Source organism: Emys orbicularis, chromosome 19, assembly GCF_028017835.1.
Source record: "Emys orbicularis isolate rEmyOrb1 chromosome 19, rEmyOrb1.hap1, whole genome shotgun sequence".
NCBI lineage: Eukaryota > Metazoa > Chordata > Testudines > Emydidae > Emys > Emys orbicularis.
The window spans coordinates 2,714,893-2,735,156 of record NC_088701.1 but is presented as its reverse complement, the minus strand read 5'-3'; the positions used below and the strand labels follow the sequence as shown (position 1 = coordinate 2,735,156).

The 20,264-nt window shown below is 47.3% G+C and overlaps 1 protein-coding gene across 1 annotated transcript in view; it reads right to left on the bottom strand.

The window, feature by feature from the left end:
• The window catches only part of CACNA1A (calcium voltage-gated channel subunit alpha1 A), a 191,364-nt gene that overhangs the window by 153,370 nt on the left and 17,730 nt on the right, over nt 1-20,264 (bottom strand). Inside the window, exon 2 of the mRNA XM_065419170.1 lies at nt 9,745-10,041. Within this exon, the coding sequence (XP_065275242.1) occupies nt 9,745-10,041 (297 nt within the window). The remainder of the gene's footprint in view (nt 1-9,744; nt 10,042-20,264) is intronic.

Genomic DNA, 20,264 nt, shown 5'->3' with positions numbered 1-20,264 from the left:
ACACTGAGCGTGAGCAGACAGACACCACCACAGACAGCATCTTTAATAATGATTTCTAGCTCTTACTATTCATGTATCTCAAATGAGGTTACTATCAGTATCCCCATTTTACTGATGGGGAAACGGAGGCACGGGAAGGGACTTCTCTGAAGTCACCCAGTAGCCAAGTCAAGAATAGAACCTAGGTCTCCTGAGTCCTAAAACCACCGCTTTACCTAGTGGGGCATACGACTTGCCAAGTCAGCCACCTAGCTCTGTGTAGATGAGAGCCACCATATTACCCAACAGCCCAGGGATTGAGCCAAGGCTCTTCAACGCTAAAAGCATGGGTTTCAATCGCTTGCGCTAAAGCTCCCTAGCTGGGGCTGTAAGACACCCATATTTCCTGTGGATTGGGCACACAGTGTCAGGTGGGTTACACCCACGTCTCTCCAAATGTGCAGAGAGGTTTCCAAGGGCTCAGAAGAGGAATGACAGTTGAACACACCACCTCCCTGCAGGCCCACTTTCCAACAAAACTGGCCTCCTTTCACACAGAGCACATCACAGCTTGATGTATTTCTGCTACGGTATGTCACACGCTGGCCTCCACTTCAGCAGTCATTTCCCCTCTCGGGATACGTCACCCCAGGTAACACTGAGCGAGGATAGTCTGACCTTAGTGAGAGTCATTCATGCTGGCTCTGGGGCAAATCCATGCCCTGGTGTAATCCTGTTGACCTGCCCAACTTGAATTAAAAAGCACAAGAACAACGTACAGTGTTCCTAAGACCCAGGGTTCAAAAGTCAAGAGTTAGGCATAAAAAATCATGAGATCTTTTAAAAACAATATTCCTTGGGTACTTTTCCCTTGCTTTCTGGTGCTTGGCCTGTAGGAGTCACCTTTCCAAGCTTTTCTCCATGAGCAGGAGAACTAGAACGTACTTTGTTTAAAAATTAAAAGCTGAGATTCTGATGTAATCTTGGGACTTCAGGAGCTGGAGCTCAAACCAAAACACCAGATATCACAAGAGAGCTGGCAACACTGGATTTCCAGCTAGCCACCAACAGCCCAGTTCCATTGGCCAGACGCATTCTGTATGGGCCTGATTCTCCCATCACTAGCGCTGCTATAAACCCCCAGAGACTCCTGTTATGCCAGGGGAGCTAATGCTGTGAAAGCAGCAGGCATGAGATCAAAATTAGATTTTCTATCTTTATTTATTTTGGACATTTATTTATCTACCTGGGGCTAGATTCTGATCTCAGTCACACCGGTGATAAATCTGATGTCTACCCCATAGACTTCAAAGGAATGCCTCCAGCTACATGCTAGCATAAAGGAGATCCGAATCAGGAACACCTGTGCAGTACATGCTAGTTAAATGCAGACCCCAAAAGGACAAAATATCGGCCTCTGCCATGGACACTGCTCAGATTTGGGCGTGAACACAGATTCTGTCAAAACAAGTTCCCAGGAAAGCTAAACGCAAGAGAAACATTTGCATTCATTTTTTTTTTTTTTGTAATTCCAACAGAAATGGTTATTAAAAATAAACATTCCCATTTAGCAGCACATACTTTAGGGCGCAGTGTGAACCAGGAAAATTGACTATAAACCAAATCAAAACTGAGCTCACTCTTTTCCAAAGTCGGTGAAATATACGAAAACTTGCATCTGGTATAAAAATAGCGACAAGGACATTGGGGGCCTGATCTTCAGCTGTTGCAAACCAGGCTAGCTCCAACAGTTCCACTTATTTGCAAGAGCTGAAGATCCGGACCTGATTCTCATCAATCTTTCCATTTCAATAATCTCAAATGTTAGTACACAATGAAGGACAATTTTTGTTGTTTTAATTATATGTGTCCTGATTCCTAGTTGCCCTGCACCTTCAGTAATCAAGTACATCAGCGTGAAGGGAGTGCAAAATGGGTGTAAAAAGCTACCTCATTGGTATGGTAGCATTTTGCACTGGTACTGCACCAGGACAAGGGTGAATCAGGCTACGTGCACGTTTACACGTGGGCAAAGAGGATATAAAACATCATTTTGATGTGATAGCATTTTGCACCCACTTTGCATGCGTGTAAATGATTCAAGTTGTGGTACAGGGGAGAATCAGGCCCGTGATTTTTTCTATGCTGACTGTGCAATCAGAAGAACCAAAGACAGTGGAAATTTTACAGCTGCAATAGGGGGGATGAATTTTGTAATGTGTAAGAGCTGCCTCACAGACACCAGTATTCAAGGGCTAAGAATTGGGTTGCCCTTTTGCAGAGCAGCTGGTTGGTTTTGCTGAACTGCAGACCTCACTCATACAAGTCGTCTGATTTCAAAGTGCAAGGGGAATATGAGCAAGCCCCTTGGTTTGAATGCTGCAGGAGTGGAGGCCTGGGGTTCTCACTGGAAGATGGATCTCTTCCTCCCCCCACCCCTCCCGTAGGTCCAGCAAAACCAAGGTTTGTCAACCTGCAGGGCATGGCCTTTTTACTCAGGCTAGTTCCTGTGGGAGACCAGTGGTAGGGCTTGTGAGTGTTGCTAGAGTTTAGCGTAGTTAATCGTGGTCACTAAGTTGGTGTGGTAATCCTCCCTGGTTTCAACGGAATGACACGAGAGACAGATCCATCTCACTAGCCTGAGGGATCTTTTAGAACCAGAAGCAGAAAGCTAGATACAGATGCACACTGTATGGGTAGTATATGCTCCTGGGCTGAGATCTTCCAGGATGCATTTTAGCCAGGAACAAATTTGTTTATGGCTGAGTTCTAAGTCCTTGGTAAATGAGGTCCTAACAGGAAATCCAGACTAAAACTTCCTAAGAAGCGCTCCCAGGCGGAGACACTACCAGGCGACACATACACGACCCCGATCTCTCCTCGAGACTCAACTCAGTTGCTATGAAGCCAGCCAATGGTCAGAGGTTAGATGGAGGGGGAGATGGGCATAGCTTATTTCTATTAAAAAAATTAACCATTCAAATGTGTCTAACATTTACAGATGTGAATTTGATTCCATTCCTCTCCCTGACCTTTTCTCTGTCCCTAGTCTTCTTTAGCCTGTTGGTTCCTCTGGGCAGTGACTGTGTGCTCCTATGGTTTTGTACAGCACCTAGCATAACAGGGCCCCAATTCTGACTGGGGCCTTTAGGGGCTACTGTGATGTACATATTAAATGCTAACAGCACACACACACACACACTGCAATGGATCCTGGCCGGCAAGCTTTCACTGTCTAGGCAGTTCCAAAACTGAAGGCTTAAATTTAAAGCGTGTTGAAGTCAAGGGAGACTTTCCACTGACCGGAGTGGGCTCTGAATTCAGACCTCATTCCAAACTCATTAGAAAAACTTGCCCAATAATTACCAGCCTGAAAACTCAGCCAACTAGCCAGGGTGAAAACAATTGTGTCGCCAAACCCCCTCCCCCTCAGAGCAACCCCCATTGCAATTCAAGGGAATCAATCAGCTGCAGGATGCTTACTGTAGTTCATTTAATTGTACCATCTCGACAATCAACTTTCTCCTTATTGATCTTACTTGTCCTACAGCAGAGCCTAAAGGCCTCCCCCAAGACTTGAGCCCCCCCCCAAGCTGGGCACTGTATGCTGAAGGAGTTCAACCCACTCCCTTCTCCAAAAAAGTTACGCAACCCACTGGCAAGGGTGTGCTACAGCCCTCCATTGGTGCCTAATCCCCAGAGGAGACAAGTGTGTCATTGCCCCAGTCAGGGAGCTGTAGCAGCTTATACTTTTAGCTCTGGAGGTCCCTGGCTCAGTCCCCAGTGTGTCAGCTAAGATGGCATCCAACACACTTACGATCTAAGGCCCTGATCCAGCAAACATTAACACATATGTTTAACTTTACTACCAGGAGTAGTCCCAGTAGTAAAGTTAGGCATGCATGTGTCTGCAGCATCAGGGTCTAGACAGGCAAAGGGTGGGGGAAGGAACGCATCACCCCCATTTTACAGCTGGTGAAACTGAGGTACAGAAAGATGAAGTTAACTGTCCAAGGTCAACTTCTGAGCCTTATCCCAGCACCTTAACCCTAAGGCCACCCTCCTCTGATTGAGTGTTAAAACATATTTTAAAATGTAAATTAACTGCTAGGGCAGGACAAGTAACAGGAATCACGATCTGTTGACTATGTCAGTCCACATCAGCACTGGTAGAATAGTTTTGCCACTGAAGGGTATTTGATCAGCTACTGATCACCAAAAGCAAAGATCTGTGAACAAATCCTAGTGAAATCCATCAAACAATAGGTGAATACTGTTCATCCAGTCCTGCTGACCACTGCTCCATCAGGCTTTTGTTACCATCTTTTCCGCCCTACCTTCACTCCACTTTTTCTTTCCTATCATAGATCACACTGTGTCTTTTCCTGAGTTGTCTTCAATGTCTCTGTCCTCTTTTCCTTCCCCCTACTGTTTCTCTCTATTTTTCTTTCCCTACATTTTGTTCTTCTCCTTTTATATTTTCTCTCTCTCCCACTTCTCTCCTCCCAAGGTCACATACACTCTCATTCACACATTGTTTATTATTATTATTATTTGGACTGCAATAGCACCTAGTAGCTCCAGTCATGGCCCATAACCCCACAGTCTGGGCACTGACCTTATTTATTAGGTGTATTATTGTAGCAACTAGGAACCCCAGTCCCAGACCAGGACCCCACCGTACTTGGGGCTGTCCATTATTTATTAGGTGTACTACAGTAGTGCTTAGGAACCCATCACGGACCAGGACCCAACTGTGCTGGGTGCTGTACAGCCACACAACGAAAGATGGTATTTCCAATCTACGTATGCTGTACTTCTCTTTTCTCACCTATTCCATTAATCTCTCCTACTTTCTCACCCACCCAATCTCACAGTCCCCCATTCACCCACAAAGAAGGGTTGGAAATTTGACCAGATACCCGATAGCAGAGGAGTAAATCTACTAGTCACAGACCAATCTAAAAGTGGCAGTATCCAGGTGAGAAGCCAACCCTCCCTACTGAACTGCTATGAAAGGGAAAGGTTTTCTGGGATTCCTACCAGGGTACATTCCTTGGATCCTACTCAGGGGCTCCATGTTTGGTATCAACCTCTGGCTAGCAGGCGTCTATCATCTCCTCACAACCCATCTGCTACTAGATGCTCCTGGCTGCTGCATGAGGGGTGGGAATAGTAGGCAGTCTCCTCTCTTCTACCCTTCCACAAACTCTGGACCTGATTTTTCTCTCACCCTGGTTTAAATCAGGAATGATTATCAGCTAAAATCAATGGAATTACACTGGTGTAAGTGAGAGGAGAACCAGGCCCTCTACCTTTTTTTGTTCTCCTCCCAAGGCATCAGTGCCTTCCCAAGCAGCAGCAGCAGACTGAAAATGACCAGATTCCCTTGAGTTTCATTTCTACCCATAGGATTTACAATACCAGAAGTGAAACGCACAAGACTCTCATCCAGTTTCTACATCGGAGAGCTCTGAGCAGCTGCAACAGAGGCACTGGTGCAGTCTGCAGTTCGTCAGTTTACACTTAGTACAAAACTGCAAGGCTTTCTTCCCGACCCTAAGGACAGGGCACTGTTTCTTAAACGAAAACTTAGATTTCAAGAAGCTGAGGGCACTATTCCTATTCACACAGTGAAGGCACATTTTTAAAACCCTGAATTTAGTAATATATGCACTAAATGAATATTTTCAATAGCCACTTAATTCATACCAGAGTTGTTGCTTATAACAACAGGGTGCAGACATCCATACAAAGACCTTATTCTGCTGATTAAACATGTACTGGTCAGTGGCTCCGGACTTCTGTACTGCAGGCACACAGTGCATAATTTGTCCACTACACACCTCTTATGCCTCTGTCTTTAATGTCAGCTCCAAATACACTCAAATCCTGTTACATAGAACATTCACAAAAAAGTGTTAATAGTAGCTTAAAAATCTAACATAATTCCACCATGCCACATAAATTCTCACTTAGGCCCTCAACAACTGATCCTGATCTCACTTACTGCATGGTGAAACTGGAGTTACCTCCACTTTTTTCAATGCAATGCAGATTCACACCAGCATAACTGAGTTCTGAATCTCTCCCTCTGTCCTTGTTTTACCCAGCTATGATGAGGTATGGTTGCTCTTTGGAAGCAGGCTTAGCTTTGTCTAGTCATCTGTTCTAGGGGAACATCTGAACTGCAAAATCTAGGCACAAAAGAGGGTAAGTTGAGAAAGACGGAGTTAGCCTCCAAATTTCTCACCTATTGTCAATTTCAGGCAGCTCCAAGACATTCTGTTAGCAGCCTTGCGCATTTCATTCCCCTGGGGTTTTCGGACTTTGCAATGCTGTGCACAGATTCCCCTTCTAGGGGAATGAGGAGTGGAGGGATCATACCGGTTGATAGTACATAATCTAATAATACAGAAGATGTGCTGAAATACCAAGCAGGCAACTGGCGCGCAGACACCAGGTTGCTGAATATTAGGCCAGTAAGAGTAAGCATTAGAAAACAGACTGTAGGGAACAATCCTACACTGATCACCAGTAATACAGTCTATATGGAACCGAATAACCTTTACTATCTCTAACTTCTATGGTTCCAGACACAACACAGCAAAAAAACTGTCTTTTGATTGGTCCCCCAAATTCTCCCTGAGGTAAAGGAAGATTTATGCACCAGAAAATTATAGGTTAGAATAATTTGCATCTCTCACAAAGCCAGTGCCCCAAAAACAGTATGGAAAAAAGGATCTTAGCAGAAATCTATCTGCCCATCCACCCTACCATTTCCTACAGCATCCATCAGCATAGTATCTAAGCACTGCAGTGCACATGCTCAGTTAGCCAGCTATCAGGGGGTGAATATCTACTGTAAACTGTTTCTAATTTAAAATTAGTATTTGCAAGGCTCAGGTATACGTCAGGAATCAAGGGGCAGATTCTGATCTGTTAGTTGCGCAGGCATAATGCCACTGGCTTGAAAGGAACTGCTCCGGATTTACACCGGTGTAACAATTAGAACCTGGCCCCAAAACTGGGTGCCATATTTCAGGGGTTTTTTAAAACCATGCTGAGGGGAAACACATGGTAGAAACTGCTCCTAGAAAGAGACTTTCTACCAAAAAACCTTCAGACGGCCCCATTTAGATAATTTTTCATGGCACAATTTTAACATAAATGTATCAGATACCAACAACATGCCCATCAGATAAAAGGGAATACATCAGTCTGGGTTTAACATCCAAATAACTCACAATGCTATATAGAACTACCTTCTCCCATCCAAGCACCAAAGCATCTTGCTCACTGCCAAAACTACACAAAGCTTTCAACAGATGCAAGACCTTTATCAACCATATTATGAATAGAAAATGTTTCTTTTAAAACTATACATTCTGAGATACACAGGGTGGCTTTCCTCAGCCATACTTTGATAGGGGGTGGGGGTTTATGTGGTTTGCTGGCTTTCCCTCTAGACAACGGCAAATAAGTAACAAATCACAATAGAGAATAAGGTATTTACATACCAAAGTTGAAGCATCAGATGCAGAGACAGCAATTTCTCAGTTTCTCCACCCAGCTTGGGAAACCACTTTCAATGGAAAGACTCCGCAGATATGCCCAGAAGTGGCTCCTAATTCTATTCTCTCACCCCCCAACCCCGCCTCACTTGTGAAATTAATTGTAAATCCAGGGGCAAATGAAAGGTGGCTGGGGCAATTCCTGTGCTATTCTGCCAATGCAATGTGTGGTCCCAGGGCCTGATTCTGCACCCAAATACATGGGCATATCTTCTGCCGGCTTCCATGGGAGCTCCACCCATGGAGCAGAGGGAAGTGGCCCCGATGTCCCTTGTCCCGTAATTCTGCACATACGGGTGCACAAATAAAACACAGTATATCTCTCTCTGGGCAGCCAGGCATAATAAATATGGGGCAATATTCTCTGAGGGCCGAATTCTGCTCTCAGTTCCGCCTGTGTAAAGCCTGAGTAACCTCACTGACTTTGATGGTGTGACTCCGGACTGACACTGGTGTAAGCGAGAGCAGAGTTCGGCCCTGTGTATTGATAAGTCTAATTTCTATGTCATGCAAATATGCACCATCCACCCATTGCTGTGTCTGCGGAAAGGCTTTGGACAGTGGCAGTGAGCACCCAAGCTTCCTACCCTCCTATTACCCAAGAGCCTGTCTCAGATCCCCACTGCTAATGAGACCTCCACATGCACCCTTCTCCATGCCCCTCCCTTTGGGCCATACTTCGGCAGTGAGGACTCTGTGCTGTGTGCTCCTCTTCTTCTAGCAGGGAAGCAGCGTTAGAGACCACAGATTACTGATCTCCTTTCTCTGGACCAACAAGGGGTTCGCTGGGGAACCCCCGTTTCTGTTTCTCCTGAAATAGCTCGCAGACACCCACAAAGATGGCAAAGACCCCGGTTCACTGGTCCCCCTTCCACTCCACACAGCTGGGCAATGTTGTGAATCCCTGCACTGCCTCCCACTGGAAGGTCCGTGGACATGATGGATGCTGGGCATCTACCCATCTGACAGACCCATGTTGCAGGGGACGTCCCAAGACCCCTGCCCACTAACTGGCTCGCCACTGCCTGTAGTGGAGGCCCCACTCCCAGACTGGCCTCTGCATGCCCTGCCTGTTCTGTAATCCAAACCCTGAGCCCCTGAACCTGGGGAAAGGCTGTCTGACCATGAAATGCCCCTAAACCCCTTCCCCGGAGGGGAGGGGACTGGCCAGGGTGTGCAAGGCAGGCTGTGCCCTAGGGAGGCAGATAACATGGGCAAGAACATTAACTACCTGGGCTGGGGGTGCAGGTGGCTGGACTGATGTCATGGCATGCGGTGGAAGGTGGGGTGCAGAGGTACAGCATGGGGAGGTGAAGTGCGGATGGAGGGGATCAGGTGAGTTGGCTGGGGGTGGAGATGAATGGGCTGGGGTGAAGGTACATGGGTTAGGGTTGGAGGCCACATGCACAAGTTGGGGTGCAGATGCCTGGGAGAAAGGGATCCATGGAAAAGGTGCATATGCATTATGGGGTGCAGGTGCGTGGCTGGCGGGAAGCATGCATTATGGGGTGCAGGTGCGTGGCTGGCGGGAAGCATGCATTATGGGGTGCAGGTGTGTGGCTAGCGGGAAGCATGCATTATGGGGTGCAGGTATGTGGATGGCGGGAAGCATGCCTTATGGGGTGCAGGTGTGTGGCTGGCGGGAAGCATGCATTATGGGGTGCAGGTATCTGGCTGGTGGGAAGCATGCATTATGGGGTGCAGGTGTGTGGCTGGCGGGAAGCATGCATTATGGGATGCAGGTATGTGGATGGCGGGAAGCATGCATTATGGGGTGCAGGTGCCTAGACTGAAGAGGATTCATGGACTGGGGTGCAGAAGATCAGGTGGGGAGATTCATGAGTTAGGGGATGCAGATGCCTGGGTGGGGTGTATATGTATTAAGAGGTGCAGATGTGTGGGTGGGGGATGCATACACAACAGGGTGCAGGTGCCTCAGTGGGGGAAGATTCATGGTGTGGGGTGCAGTCACAGGCAGGGAGATGCATGAGTTAGGGGGTGCGAATGCATAGGTGGAGGAGGCAGATGCCTGGGTGGGGGTTGCATGCATCCCGGGGGGGCAGCTGCTTGGGTGGGGATTGCATGCATTAGGGGGTGAAGATGCCTGGATCTGGGGGTGCATGTATTGGGGGTGCAGCTGCCTGGCTGGGGAGGGATGCCCGAGTTTGGGGGTCCCCAACAGAAAGGATATGGCCATTCGGTGATCTTTTTGGCGTATTTCCTCACCACATTATCCTCGCTGAAGAGGAACAGGGACCGGTTGACAGTCAGGCAGTTCTGCCGGACGGGGATGGGGTTGTAGAGAGCCATGGTGCGGGCTCGCTGGGCCATCGACTGCTTGTACATCCTCTGGGCCCCGGGCGGTCCGCCCTGCCGGCTGCCCCCTGCACCCCGGCCGCCTCCACCGCCCGCCGCGCCCCCGGAGCCAGCTCCCCCGGAGCCGCCAGCCCCGTAGCGACCCGGCACCTCGTCTCCGAAGCGAGCCATCCTGCAAAGAGCAAAGGGCCGGGGGTTACGATGCTGAGGATGCTGCTGGAGAAGAGAAGCTGATCACATCCCATCGGCTGCGGCTGCTGCTGCTGCTTGGGGGGCTTGCAGCAGAAGGAGGGGGAATGTTCAGGCAGGAGCACGGCCGGTGAAAGCACCAGAGACCCTGGCCATCCTTCCTCAATCCTCTCTCCTCCCCTCGCAGGGAAGGAACCGATGCGACCCACACACACACAACCCCCCCCCCCCCAAAAAAAAATTGCAATGGAAAAATGAATGCACCACCCGCAAAAAAATGGTGCTCTGCAATTAAAAATAACAACTCATCGATGCACCGACCTCACCCAATTTTTTCCAATTCTAAAAAGAATCATTAACGAGCCACCCCACAAAAAAAGAATTGCAACAAAAAAACAAAAAACGCAATGCACCGCCAGTCCAAACAAAACAAAACAAAGCAATTTAAAAAATGTCTCACTACTAGCAAAGTCAAGAAATAAATCAAAATAATTACAATTAATATAGCAAGTGCAGCACCTCCTCCCTACCAACATTCAATTTAAAAAATTGAATGCACCAACTCCTCACTTCAAGCGCCGGGGGTGGGAAAGTGCACTACAAATACATAAAATGGACCAGCAAATATATATTTGCAATGCAATTTTTGGCAAAAAATAAATTAAAAAATAAAAAATGCAACCCTTCCTCTGTCCTGTTCAGCTTTGCAAAAATCTTTGCACACTTGAAAACAAATGTAGCCTAACATTTGTTTTTAAAATCAGTGCGTTCCCCTCAACCTCACCCCCAAAAAATATTAGCATCAGGGAAGAAAATAACAATAATTCTAAAAAAAGCAAAAAAAAAATTCTCTCCCCCCCCCCCCCACAAGGTCTCTGCTTTCACTTGTGCATCATCCTGCCGTCTTCAAAACGTTGCAAGATCTGGAGAGGAAAAAAAGGCTATTGGGGTCTTGTTAAGCGTCTTAAGATGTAGGCTGGATTTTTTGTTTGTTTGTTTTTTTCCTGTTGCAATTTCACCGGTGGTCTCTGCTTCTGCCTTAGTATTATTATTATTATTTTGGTGTGAGTGCGTGACTGTCAATTTTGCATCATCTTGGAGTTGAATGCAGCAAAGAAATCCTGTAAAATCCAAAAATGAAAAAGAAGAGAGAAGTAGCAGGTCCCATCCACCATCTACTCATAAGGGTTTCCTGGATGCTGCAATGTCTAGTATTTTTTTCTGCCCTGTATTCCTCCTCCTCCTGGGTTATAGCTAAAATAAGACTGGTGTTAGGGAGGGAGGGACTGGGAGAGAGAGAGAGAGAAAAAAATGGAAAAAAAAGATCTGATTCACTGGCAGGTTGAGCTATAATGTGCAGCAACTGATCAATTTAATGCAAGCACAGACCATCCCAAAGCCTCAGCAACGCTTAGCACATGATGGCCTGGGACCAATCAGTTGCTGCTGCCCAACCTAACCCAGTGGAGTTTCTGGGAGAAAGAGAGAGATTGAGAGAGAGCAAAGGGAGGTTGGGGCAGATTTTTCTCCTCCCCACCCACCTCCAGTTTGGAAAACCTAGAAACAAATTGCAATTTTCCCTAAGTATGCTCCCAGCTGGATTCTGATCTCAATGACACTAGTGTAAATCCATAGTGAATCTCATATGATTTCACTGGAGTGACTGAGGATTCACACTGGGGTAATGGACATCAGAGTCTATTCCTTCGGCTCCATTGCTAGTTTCTTTAGTGCAGGTCTCATGTTTCTTTGGGAGGCTGGCAGGGAAAAGGAGTGAGTTGGTCCTGATTCTCCTCTGACTTTACACCAGTTTTACAACATTGTAACTAGGAATTACTCCTGATTTACAAGAGTACTGAGCGAGAGGAGAGCCAGAGTGCGCGTGCATATGTGGGATGTAATGCATGTGAGAAGCTAAGCAATCTGTGCAAACTCTAAACAAAACCGACACATTCCTTGAAAGAAAAATAGCTGGGAGGATTCTGTGATCTCAGTTGCATTGGTGTAAATCCAGAGCAACTCCACCGGCCAGATCCTGAGGAGTTTCTGACTCGCATTTTTCCATCTTTATTTGGGCAAATTCACTTCCCCTCCTTTCAGTGGGTGATTGGCCTGAGTAAGTGAGTAATCCTGGGGTAAAGACCTTGGGTTGTGCCCCCCTCTGTTCGGATTTTAAATGAAACCGCTTGGTGGGGTATTTTTAATATAATTTTCTAAGTTACTACTCTGCAGTCTCCTACTACAGCCAGTGGGTCATACCCTGCTCTCAGTGACACCAGAACATACTCACTCCTAAAATGAAGTAAACAAAGTCACTCCAGACACAAACTCCAGCGCAGAGCAGAACCTCATCTCCAGTTATTTGGTTGCTTCCTGCACAGGACTGGGCACGCTTGACTCCCACTGACCCCCATGAGAGTTGAGAGTGCTGAGCACCTCACAGGATTGGGCCCTTTGGGGTTAAATCCTGAGACAGATGTGGAAATATTTATCCAGCTGCAATGAGAAAATGAAGCTAGGGGTATGGCTAGGCTCTGAGTGTTAACAGGTCTTAACTTGCTCAAGGGACCATTTAGCTGCCATGAAATTTGCATGGTCCAGGGGGGAGTGGATTATTTTCTGGCATTAACGACTTCGCTGAACAGGAATCAGCCCCACTGAGGGCCTGACCCTGCCCTCCTTTAGTGAAGCAGAATTCCCACTGAAGGCAATGGGAGTTCTGGCCAAGTGAGGCATGCTGGGCAGACCCCAAATATGGAGTATGTTCGCCTCACTTAGAATCATTATTGGTATAGTAACAAATTTCTGGGTGCCTCCAACTCCGCAGGTGTCCATATGCTGAAGCAGGTGGCACTGCATGGCGAATGGGGATAGAAAGAACAGCTATTTATCCTAAAGTAATTGTGGTTCTTCAAGATAATGTCGTCCTGTACACAGATTCCACCCCAGGTGCATACGCATAGATTCCTAGATTCCAAGGCCAGAAGGGACCATTGTTCACTCCTGTATGACACAGGCCAGAGGTCTCCCCAAAATCCTTCGTAGAGCAGATCTTTTAGAAACACATCCCATCTTGATTTAAAATTTGCCAGTGATGAGTCCACCATGACCCTTGGTAAATTGTGCCAGTGGTTAATTACCCTCAGTGGGGGTGGAGAGTCTAGATTAACTAAAATTTACCAAAGGGCTTGTCTAGACGTGGGAAGAGCCTGCAGTAGCTGGTGCACACTAGGTGCTCCTCACTAACTCCCCCATGTAGACACTCTTACTGCACAATAACATGCCTTTGTGCACATTAGCTGAAACCACCTGAGGGCCCTGTTAGTGCACAGTAGAAGTGTCCACACAGGGAGTTAGTGTGAGTAGCTAGGGTGCTTTATAGTCACATCCTAGCTTAGTGCTCACTAACCTCCCCATATAGACAAGCCCTAATATCTCTATATCAATAGAGATATTTGCCAGTGGGTGTTAAAAATAGATCTACACTAAGTACACTGTCCAGACTATACCCACAATATAAACTACACTATTATAAACAAAGCAGATCACACAGTGTGCAGAGTAAGTGGACACTGCAGGTTTCTGTCTTGATGCCACGGGTGGTTAGAAGGGACTGAAGGATGATGGGTGTCATTTGAGCTGAAGGGGAATCCCCGATAGCTGTGAGCAGTACAGGGCACATGACACAGCAGTGAGTGGTTCTGACTATCCAATAGTGGGCAGTGATATGCTTATTACAATATAATTATGATCAGTGCTGAGTGTACCATAAAGGATTTATACTTTATACCTTTCCTCAAAGACTCTGTCTACACTGCAATCAGAGATGTGACTGCGCAGGTGAAGATGTACTGAGTTAGCTCGAATAATAGTAGCAGTGAAGCTGTGGCAGCAGGGGCAGTCGCACGGGCTGTACAACCCCACTTGGGACTCTGGGCGTGTGGCCTGTGCAATCGCAGCTTCACTACTATTGTTATTCGTGCTAGCTAGATCTACACTCCCCTCGATGGTCCAGTAAGTCAGTATTATCCCCATTTTACAGAGAGGGAAACTGAGGCACAGGGAGGTTAAATGAACTGCTTAAGGTCATATAACAAATGAGTCATAGAGTTAGGAAAAGCACCTAGCAGACCAGATTTCCAGCCTTCTGCTTTAACCACTACACCCCCTGCCCCTAGAGCGAATGCCAAGGGTCTTTTGTTCCCAAAGTGCTCTCGGAATCGAAGGTACTCGACACAATTTGCTGATTGAACAAGCGGCAGCTGTTTGACAGCAATCAGCAGCACCACACAACAGTTTAGGACAGGAAGTGAAGATGAATCTGTTATCCAGTTGAAACTGCAGGGGGAATTTAGAGAGGCAAAAGAGAATTAGGTGGAAATGGACTGTACTGAAAAAGATGAGGGAATTTTTAATGACAAATGCCCAGGACATTGGCTCTACCTATCATCTGAAAGATGTCTCCAGCAGCACAGCATCCCCTACCAGCACAATGAGACACTGGAACATTACCTACTGAATCATCAATACTATTTCCAGGATCACCTAGCTTTTCCCTTGAGGTCTCCCACTACTAAGTAGGATCTACTTGGCTTAAGAAATCTGACCTGATTACAACTTTGCTTTCCTGAACAGGGACAGATTTAAGCAGGGGTGTCAAAGAGTACAAGGATACTGTCCCTTTAAGGGTCAGCCTGGAGCCTATAACCAAGAATTAATCAACAAGGCCCTTCCCCTCCCTGTTCTACAGATGGAGGAACTGTGGCCCAGCAAGTGAGTGAGTTGTCCAAGGTCACGCAGAAAGGTGGTGATGGAGTAGGGACTTAAATCCAGGTTAATGCCCTAACCACTGGACCATCCTGCCTCTCCCCTTCCTCTCTCTAGGGCCGAGTGATATGAAACAGGAACAGAAAGCAGCACAGGTGCTGGAACTAGGGGTGCTGGGGGTGGCAGTTCCACATTTACACTGGAAAAAAACCCCACGGTGGTAGCAGGTCTCAGAGTCCAGGTCAACTGACTTGGGCTTGTGGGGCTTGTGCTACAGAGCTAAAAATAGCAATGTAGCTGTTCCTGCTTGGGGGGAGCCCAGGCTCTGAAACCTGAGGGGGGAGTGGTTCTCAGAGCCGGGGCTCCAGCATGAGAGACAATGTCAACAATGCTATTGTTAACCTCAGAGCATGAGCCCCACAAACCCGAGTCAATTGACCTGGGCTCTGAGACTCACTGCTGTAGGGGTGTTTTTGGCAGTGTAGACGTACCTAAGGCACCTGGAGACAACCCTAACCTGTTTCCAAGAGTTGGGTGTGGACTGTAAGGTTTGGGAACCCTGATACAATGGCTGTCACAATAGCTCCTGACGTGACTGCTTGTAATTTCTGGGCTAATTCAAAGGGACACCACCTCTGATGAATGGATGGTGGCTTCTCCTTGCCCCTGGGCCGTGAAACTGGGGTCTGTTGCTGCCCGACTTGGGGAATTCACAGGTGGGCCACACTGAGTGGCAAGACGGTGCTCAGAGACTTCCCTGCACCTTTACAATGAACTTGAGTGTTTCCTGAATAGATGACTCAGCAGGTAGTTCTACTATCTATGGTACTTATATTTCCCCCTATTACCATAGTATTGGAGCACCTCTTGTACTAATCCTCACAACCCCCTTGTGAGGCAGGGCAGTGCTATTATCCCCATTGTACAGATGGGAAACTGAGGCAAAGAGAGACTGACTTGCCCAAGGTCATACAGGAAACTGAATTTGGGTCTGCTGAGCCCTATGCTAATACTTTGGACCATGCTTCCTCTCTCGTCATCAAGCAACAAGTTTTGGTTTCCTATTGGAATCTGGCTGGTGGAATCAGGCATTCCTAGGCATCTTGCAAACCAGCCTGCAGCAAATGGATTGTGATATTTGTTCTAATCTGTTAACTGGGGATTTAATTTCCCAGCCAGTCCCTGATTTCACAAGTAAGATTAGCGTATAGAAAGAGGGGGGAAAAACAACCACATTACAATCCTTCTCAGACTGTTTGATTTAATTTACCAGAGCTCCTTATTAGAAGGGATGACTACAATAACCCTCAATCATATTTTGCTCTTAAAACATTTATAAAAATAACTCAATCAGACTTACAAAGGGGGCCTCTAGCCAGGTCCAATGGCTAGAATGCTGGGCGAGGAATCAGGAGACTTCGGTTCTGTTCCTAGCTCTGCCACTCGCCTGCTAGGTGACCATGGGCAAGTTGCAGCTCCTTTCTGTTCCGTAGATTCCCCTCAGTAAAATGGAAATAGCAACTGACCTATCTGTGTGAAGTATTTTGAGACACTGGCATGAAGAGCACCCTAGATATGTTAGAGCAGGGGTAGGCAACCTATGGCACGCGTGCCAAAGGTGGCACGTGAGCTGATTTTCAGTGGCCCTCGCACTGCCTGGGTCCTGGCCACCGGTCCAGGGGGCTCTGCATTTTAATTTAATTTTAAATGAAGCTTCTTAAACATTTTAAAAACCTTATTTACTTTACATACAACAATAGTTTAGTTCTATATTATAGACTTATAGAAAGAGACCTTCTAAAAACGTTCAAATGTCTGACTGGCACGCGAAACCTTACATTAGAGTGAATAAATGAAGACTCGGCACACCACTTCTGAAAGGTTGCTGACCCCTGTGTTAAATATTCAGAATATAGGGAGGCCAAATGGGCTTGAAATTGATGAGTCCAGGGCAGGCCAGACCCAAAGCCACAGCGACCAACAGTAGTTAGCAGTGGTGAACTGCTGCATGGTGTGTTACACATGTTGGTTGAGTTAGCCCAGTTCCTACTGGATAGAGGGTCATGTGACAGCTGGGGACCGTTTAGGGCTGGTTGCCAAATGCTGTCCCATTGTGAAGGTGGGAATCACTCTGCTCCAAAAATGACAATAAAGCTCCTGTGTGAAATCTTGGCCCCATTGAAGTTAATGACAAAATTCCCATTGACTTCAATGGGGCCAAGATTCACCTCCTGTTTCTAGCACTGTAAAGTGGCAGGAGACGTAGGGTGACCAGACAGCAAGTGTGAAAAATCGGGACGGGGGCAGGGGGTAATAGGAGCCTATATAAGAAAAAGACCCAAAAATCAGAACTGTCCCTATAAAATCGGGACATCTGGTCACCCTAAAGAGAAGGGACTTTCAACCTGGTGCTGATCCAGGACTGACCGCGATTGGCACTTGGGCTGGTGTAATTTCCCCCCTTTTGGGAAGGAGTGGAAGAAGGAAACATTCAACTCGGAGATGCACAGATTTCGTTTTGCTAAGGGTGGCTGTTTGAAGCCGGTATGGGGCTTGGTACATCAGAATAAGTGCCAGCAGGGATGGAACAGTGGGCAGAGTGAAGGCGAAAGGTGTGTGACAAATGCAATTTATCACATGGTGCTCACCACCCACAGACCCTGCTCCGTGCCTTAAAATAACAAGCCGCATTCATGTCTGGTGTAAACCAGGGATGAATCTTGCCTCCCACCCCCAGCCTCCTTTATTGTACTGTAAAATATTTATACAGCATGGGAAAGCTACACTGCTCTTTAATGCTCCTGATCACGCTCTGGTTGAAGTTGGCAGGAGCTTTGCCCCCAGTTTAAAAGGGAGTGGAAGCGGAGGCTCGATCCTGCAAGGAATTGAGCGCCCCACCTCCCATGCGACAGGGCTCATAGGTATGAAATGCTTTGGGCTTAGCATAGGAGTATCCGGATGAAAAGTATTGCATTGGGAGGTCAGACTAGAGGAGTTAATGTCCCTTCTGGCCTTAAACTCTGAAAGGATGGGTTTGTCTACATGGGAGCTGGAGGTATAAATTCCATCTCGAGTAGACAGAGCCACACTACCTCTGAGTGAGCTAGTGCACAGGAGGGGCTAGCCACCTGAGTGCTTGCACAGGGTCTCAGACGCATCAGAGAGCCCCTCCCATGCACACTAGCTCGACCAGCTCTCTTGTAGCGTTACCCTGTGTAGCCTGCATCTATACGACCAACATAAGGCAAGGTGCAGGGGGAGAGTTCAGGGAGGGGAGGGATTAGAATAGGTTGACCAGATAGCAAGTGTGAAAAATCGGGATGGGGTGGGGGGTAATAGGTGCCTATGTAAGAAAAAGCTCCAAAAATCGGGACTGTCCCTATAAAATCGGGACATCTGGTCACCCTAGATTAGAAGAAGAAGAGAGGGCACCTGGTGAGTAAAGACACGGGCAGGAGTCAGTGTGCAGGAAGGGGAAGACAAGCGCTGTGAATGGGAGCAGAAGACCGTGGCAGCAGCAAAGGGAGCCGGGCTGGGAAAAACATAAGGGGTGAGGAGAGGGAAGGTGGAGTGTACAGGCATGTACTCTCCAGGCCCCTAAGGACACTTGGGTGAATGTCTTGACAAAACCCCTTGTCATAACTATAAAGGGAAGGGTAACAGCTCTCCTGTGTACAGTACTATAAAATCCCTCCTGGCCAGAGACTCCAAAATCCTTTTACCTGTAAAGGGTTAAGAAGCTCAGGTAACCTGGCTGACACCTGACCCAAAGGACCAATAAGAGGACAAGATACTTTCAAATCTTGGGGGGGGGGAAGGCTTTTGTTTGTCCTCTTTGTTTTGGGGGTTGTTCGCTCTTGGGACTAAGAAGGACCAGACATCAATCCAGGCTCTCCACATCTTTCTGAACAAGTCTCTCATATTTCAAACTTGTAAGTAAACAGCCAGGCAAGGCGTGTTAGTTTACCTTTGTTTTCTCAACTTGTAAATGTACCTTTTACTAGAGTGTTTATCTCTGTTTGCTGTACTTTGAACCTAAGGCTAGAGGGGGGTCCTCTGAGCTCTTTAAGTTTGATTACCCTGTAAAGTTATTTTCCATCCTGATTTTACAGAGATGATTTTTACCTTTTTCTTTAATTAAAAGCCTTCTTTTTAAGAACCTGATTGATTTTTCCTTGTTTTTAGATCCAAGGGGGTTGGATCTTGATCCACCAGGAGTTGGTGAAGAGTTTCTCAAGGCTTCCCAGGGAAGGGAATTAGCTTTGGGAATGGTGGCAGCGGACCAGATCTAAGCTGGTAGTTAAGCTTAGAAGTTTTCATGCAGGCCCCCACATTTGTACCCTAAAGTTCAGAGTGGGGAAGCAGCCTTGACACCCCTGATTAATGTTGGGTTTCTCTGCTTCTTCTTGACAACGTGCCTGTAGAGGCTGACATCTCTGGGTAAAACTGCTCCATGCGTCAGCCTTCTCCCTGATCCCCTTCCAGATCCTGCCTTGGGGCGTTTCCGTTTTTGGGAGTGAAACTGGGTAAGGGGTTGAGGGGGCAAATTTAGCCCCTAACCCAGGCCTGAGGTGTGGGCTTGCAGTGCAGCCAGCCATGCCCCCAGCCAATCAGCCAGTGCTACTCCACACCTCTTGCACAGGCCATTTGGATCAGTGGATCCACAAGTCCCCACAATCTCTACCTAGGCATGTCCCTCCATGGCTTCTGTGGGGTCTCCTCCGTGATGCACAGGGGCTGCCGCTCCAGGACTGCAGCCCTGTTTTGGGGAAGGGGGTTAAGGGATGCAAAGAAGAATTTCACCCTGAACTACTAATAACAGACGGGAACCTCAGAAGGTTCAGGGACTGGAATGAAGGGTCAGGTGAGTTCTTACGGGTTCTGAAGAAGCTGGCCTGTCTCAAAGCCAGCCCTATGGTCTTCTTGCCATATTTTAGCTTTAGTACTCCTGTAAAAGGGCCACCTTGGGGCTAGCTTGGCCAGGCTAGGTCCCTCATTGGATGGCAGACTTGCTAGGAACACACAGGCCATGCAGGCAATGGCGTTGGTCAGTAGGGGAAGTATTTCACTCCATGGCAACCAAAAGCGGCAGCCTGACCCTGCAGGGTGGTATTCTGGTGATTCACTAAGGGGTACTTTACTCTTGGAGCCAGCACTGAGCTCAGTGTTCCAGCATGGTGCTAAGAGCTGCTAGATTGCTGCTGGCATTGTCTCATAGGAGGGAGAACGGAGGTCCTGATCGCTTGTGGATATTACAGATCCCATGGCACTGTGGCAAGTGTTGGGGTATTCACCCAAATTTGGTCTGCAGTTCCCACTGGAGAGAGGTTCTTTTTCATTTGCTGTCCTAATCCATGGTGAGGCATTACTACATGCTGTTACCAGCTTTTGTTCCCCACCCCCTCACATGGAGAGAATCTACAAGGCATCTTGAGATCT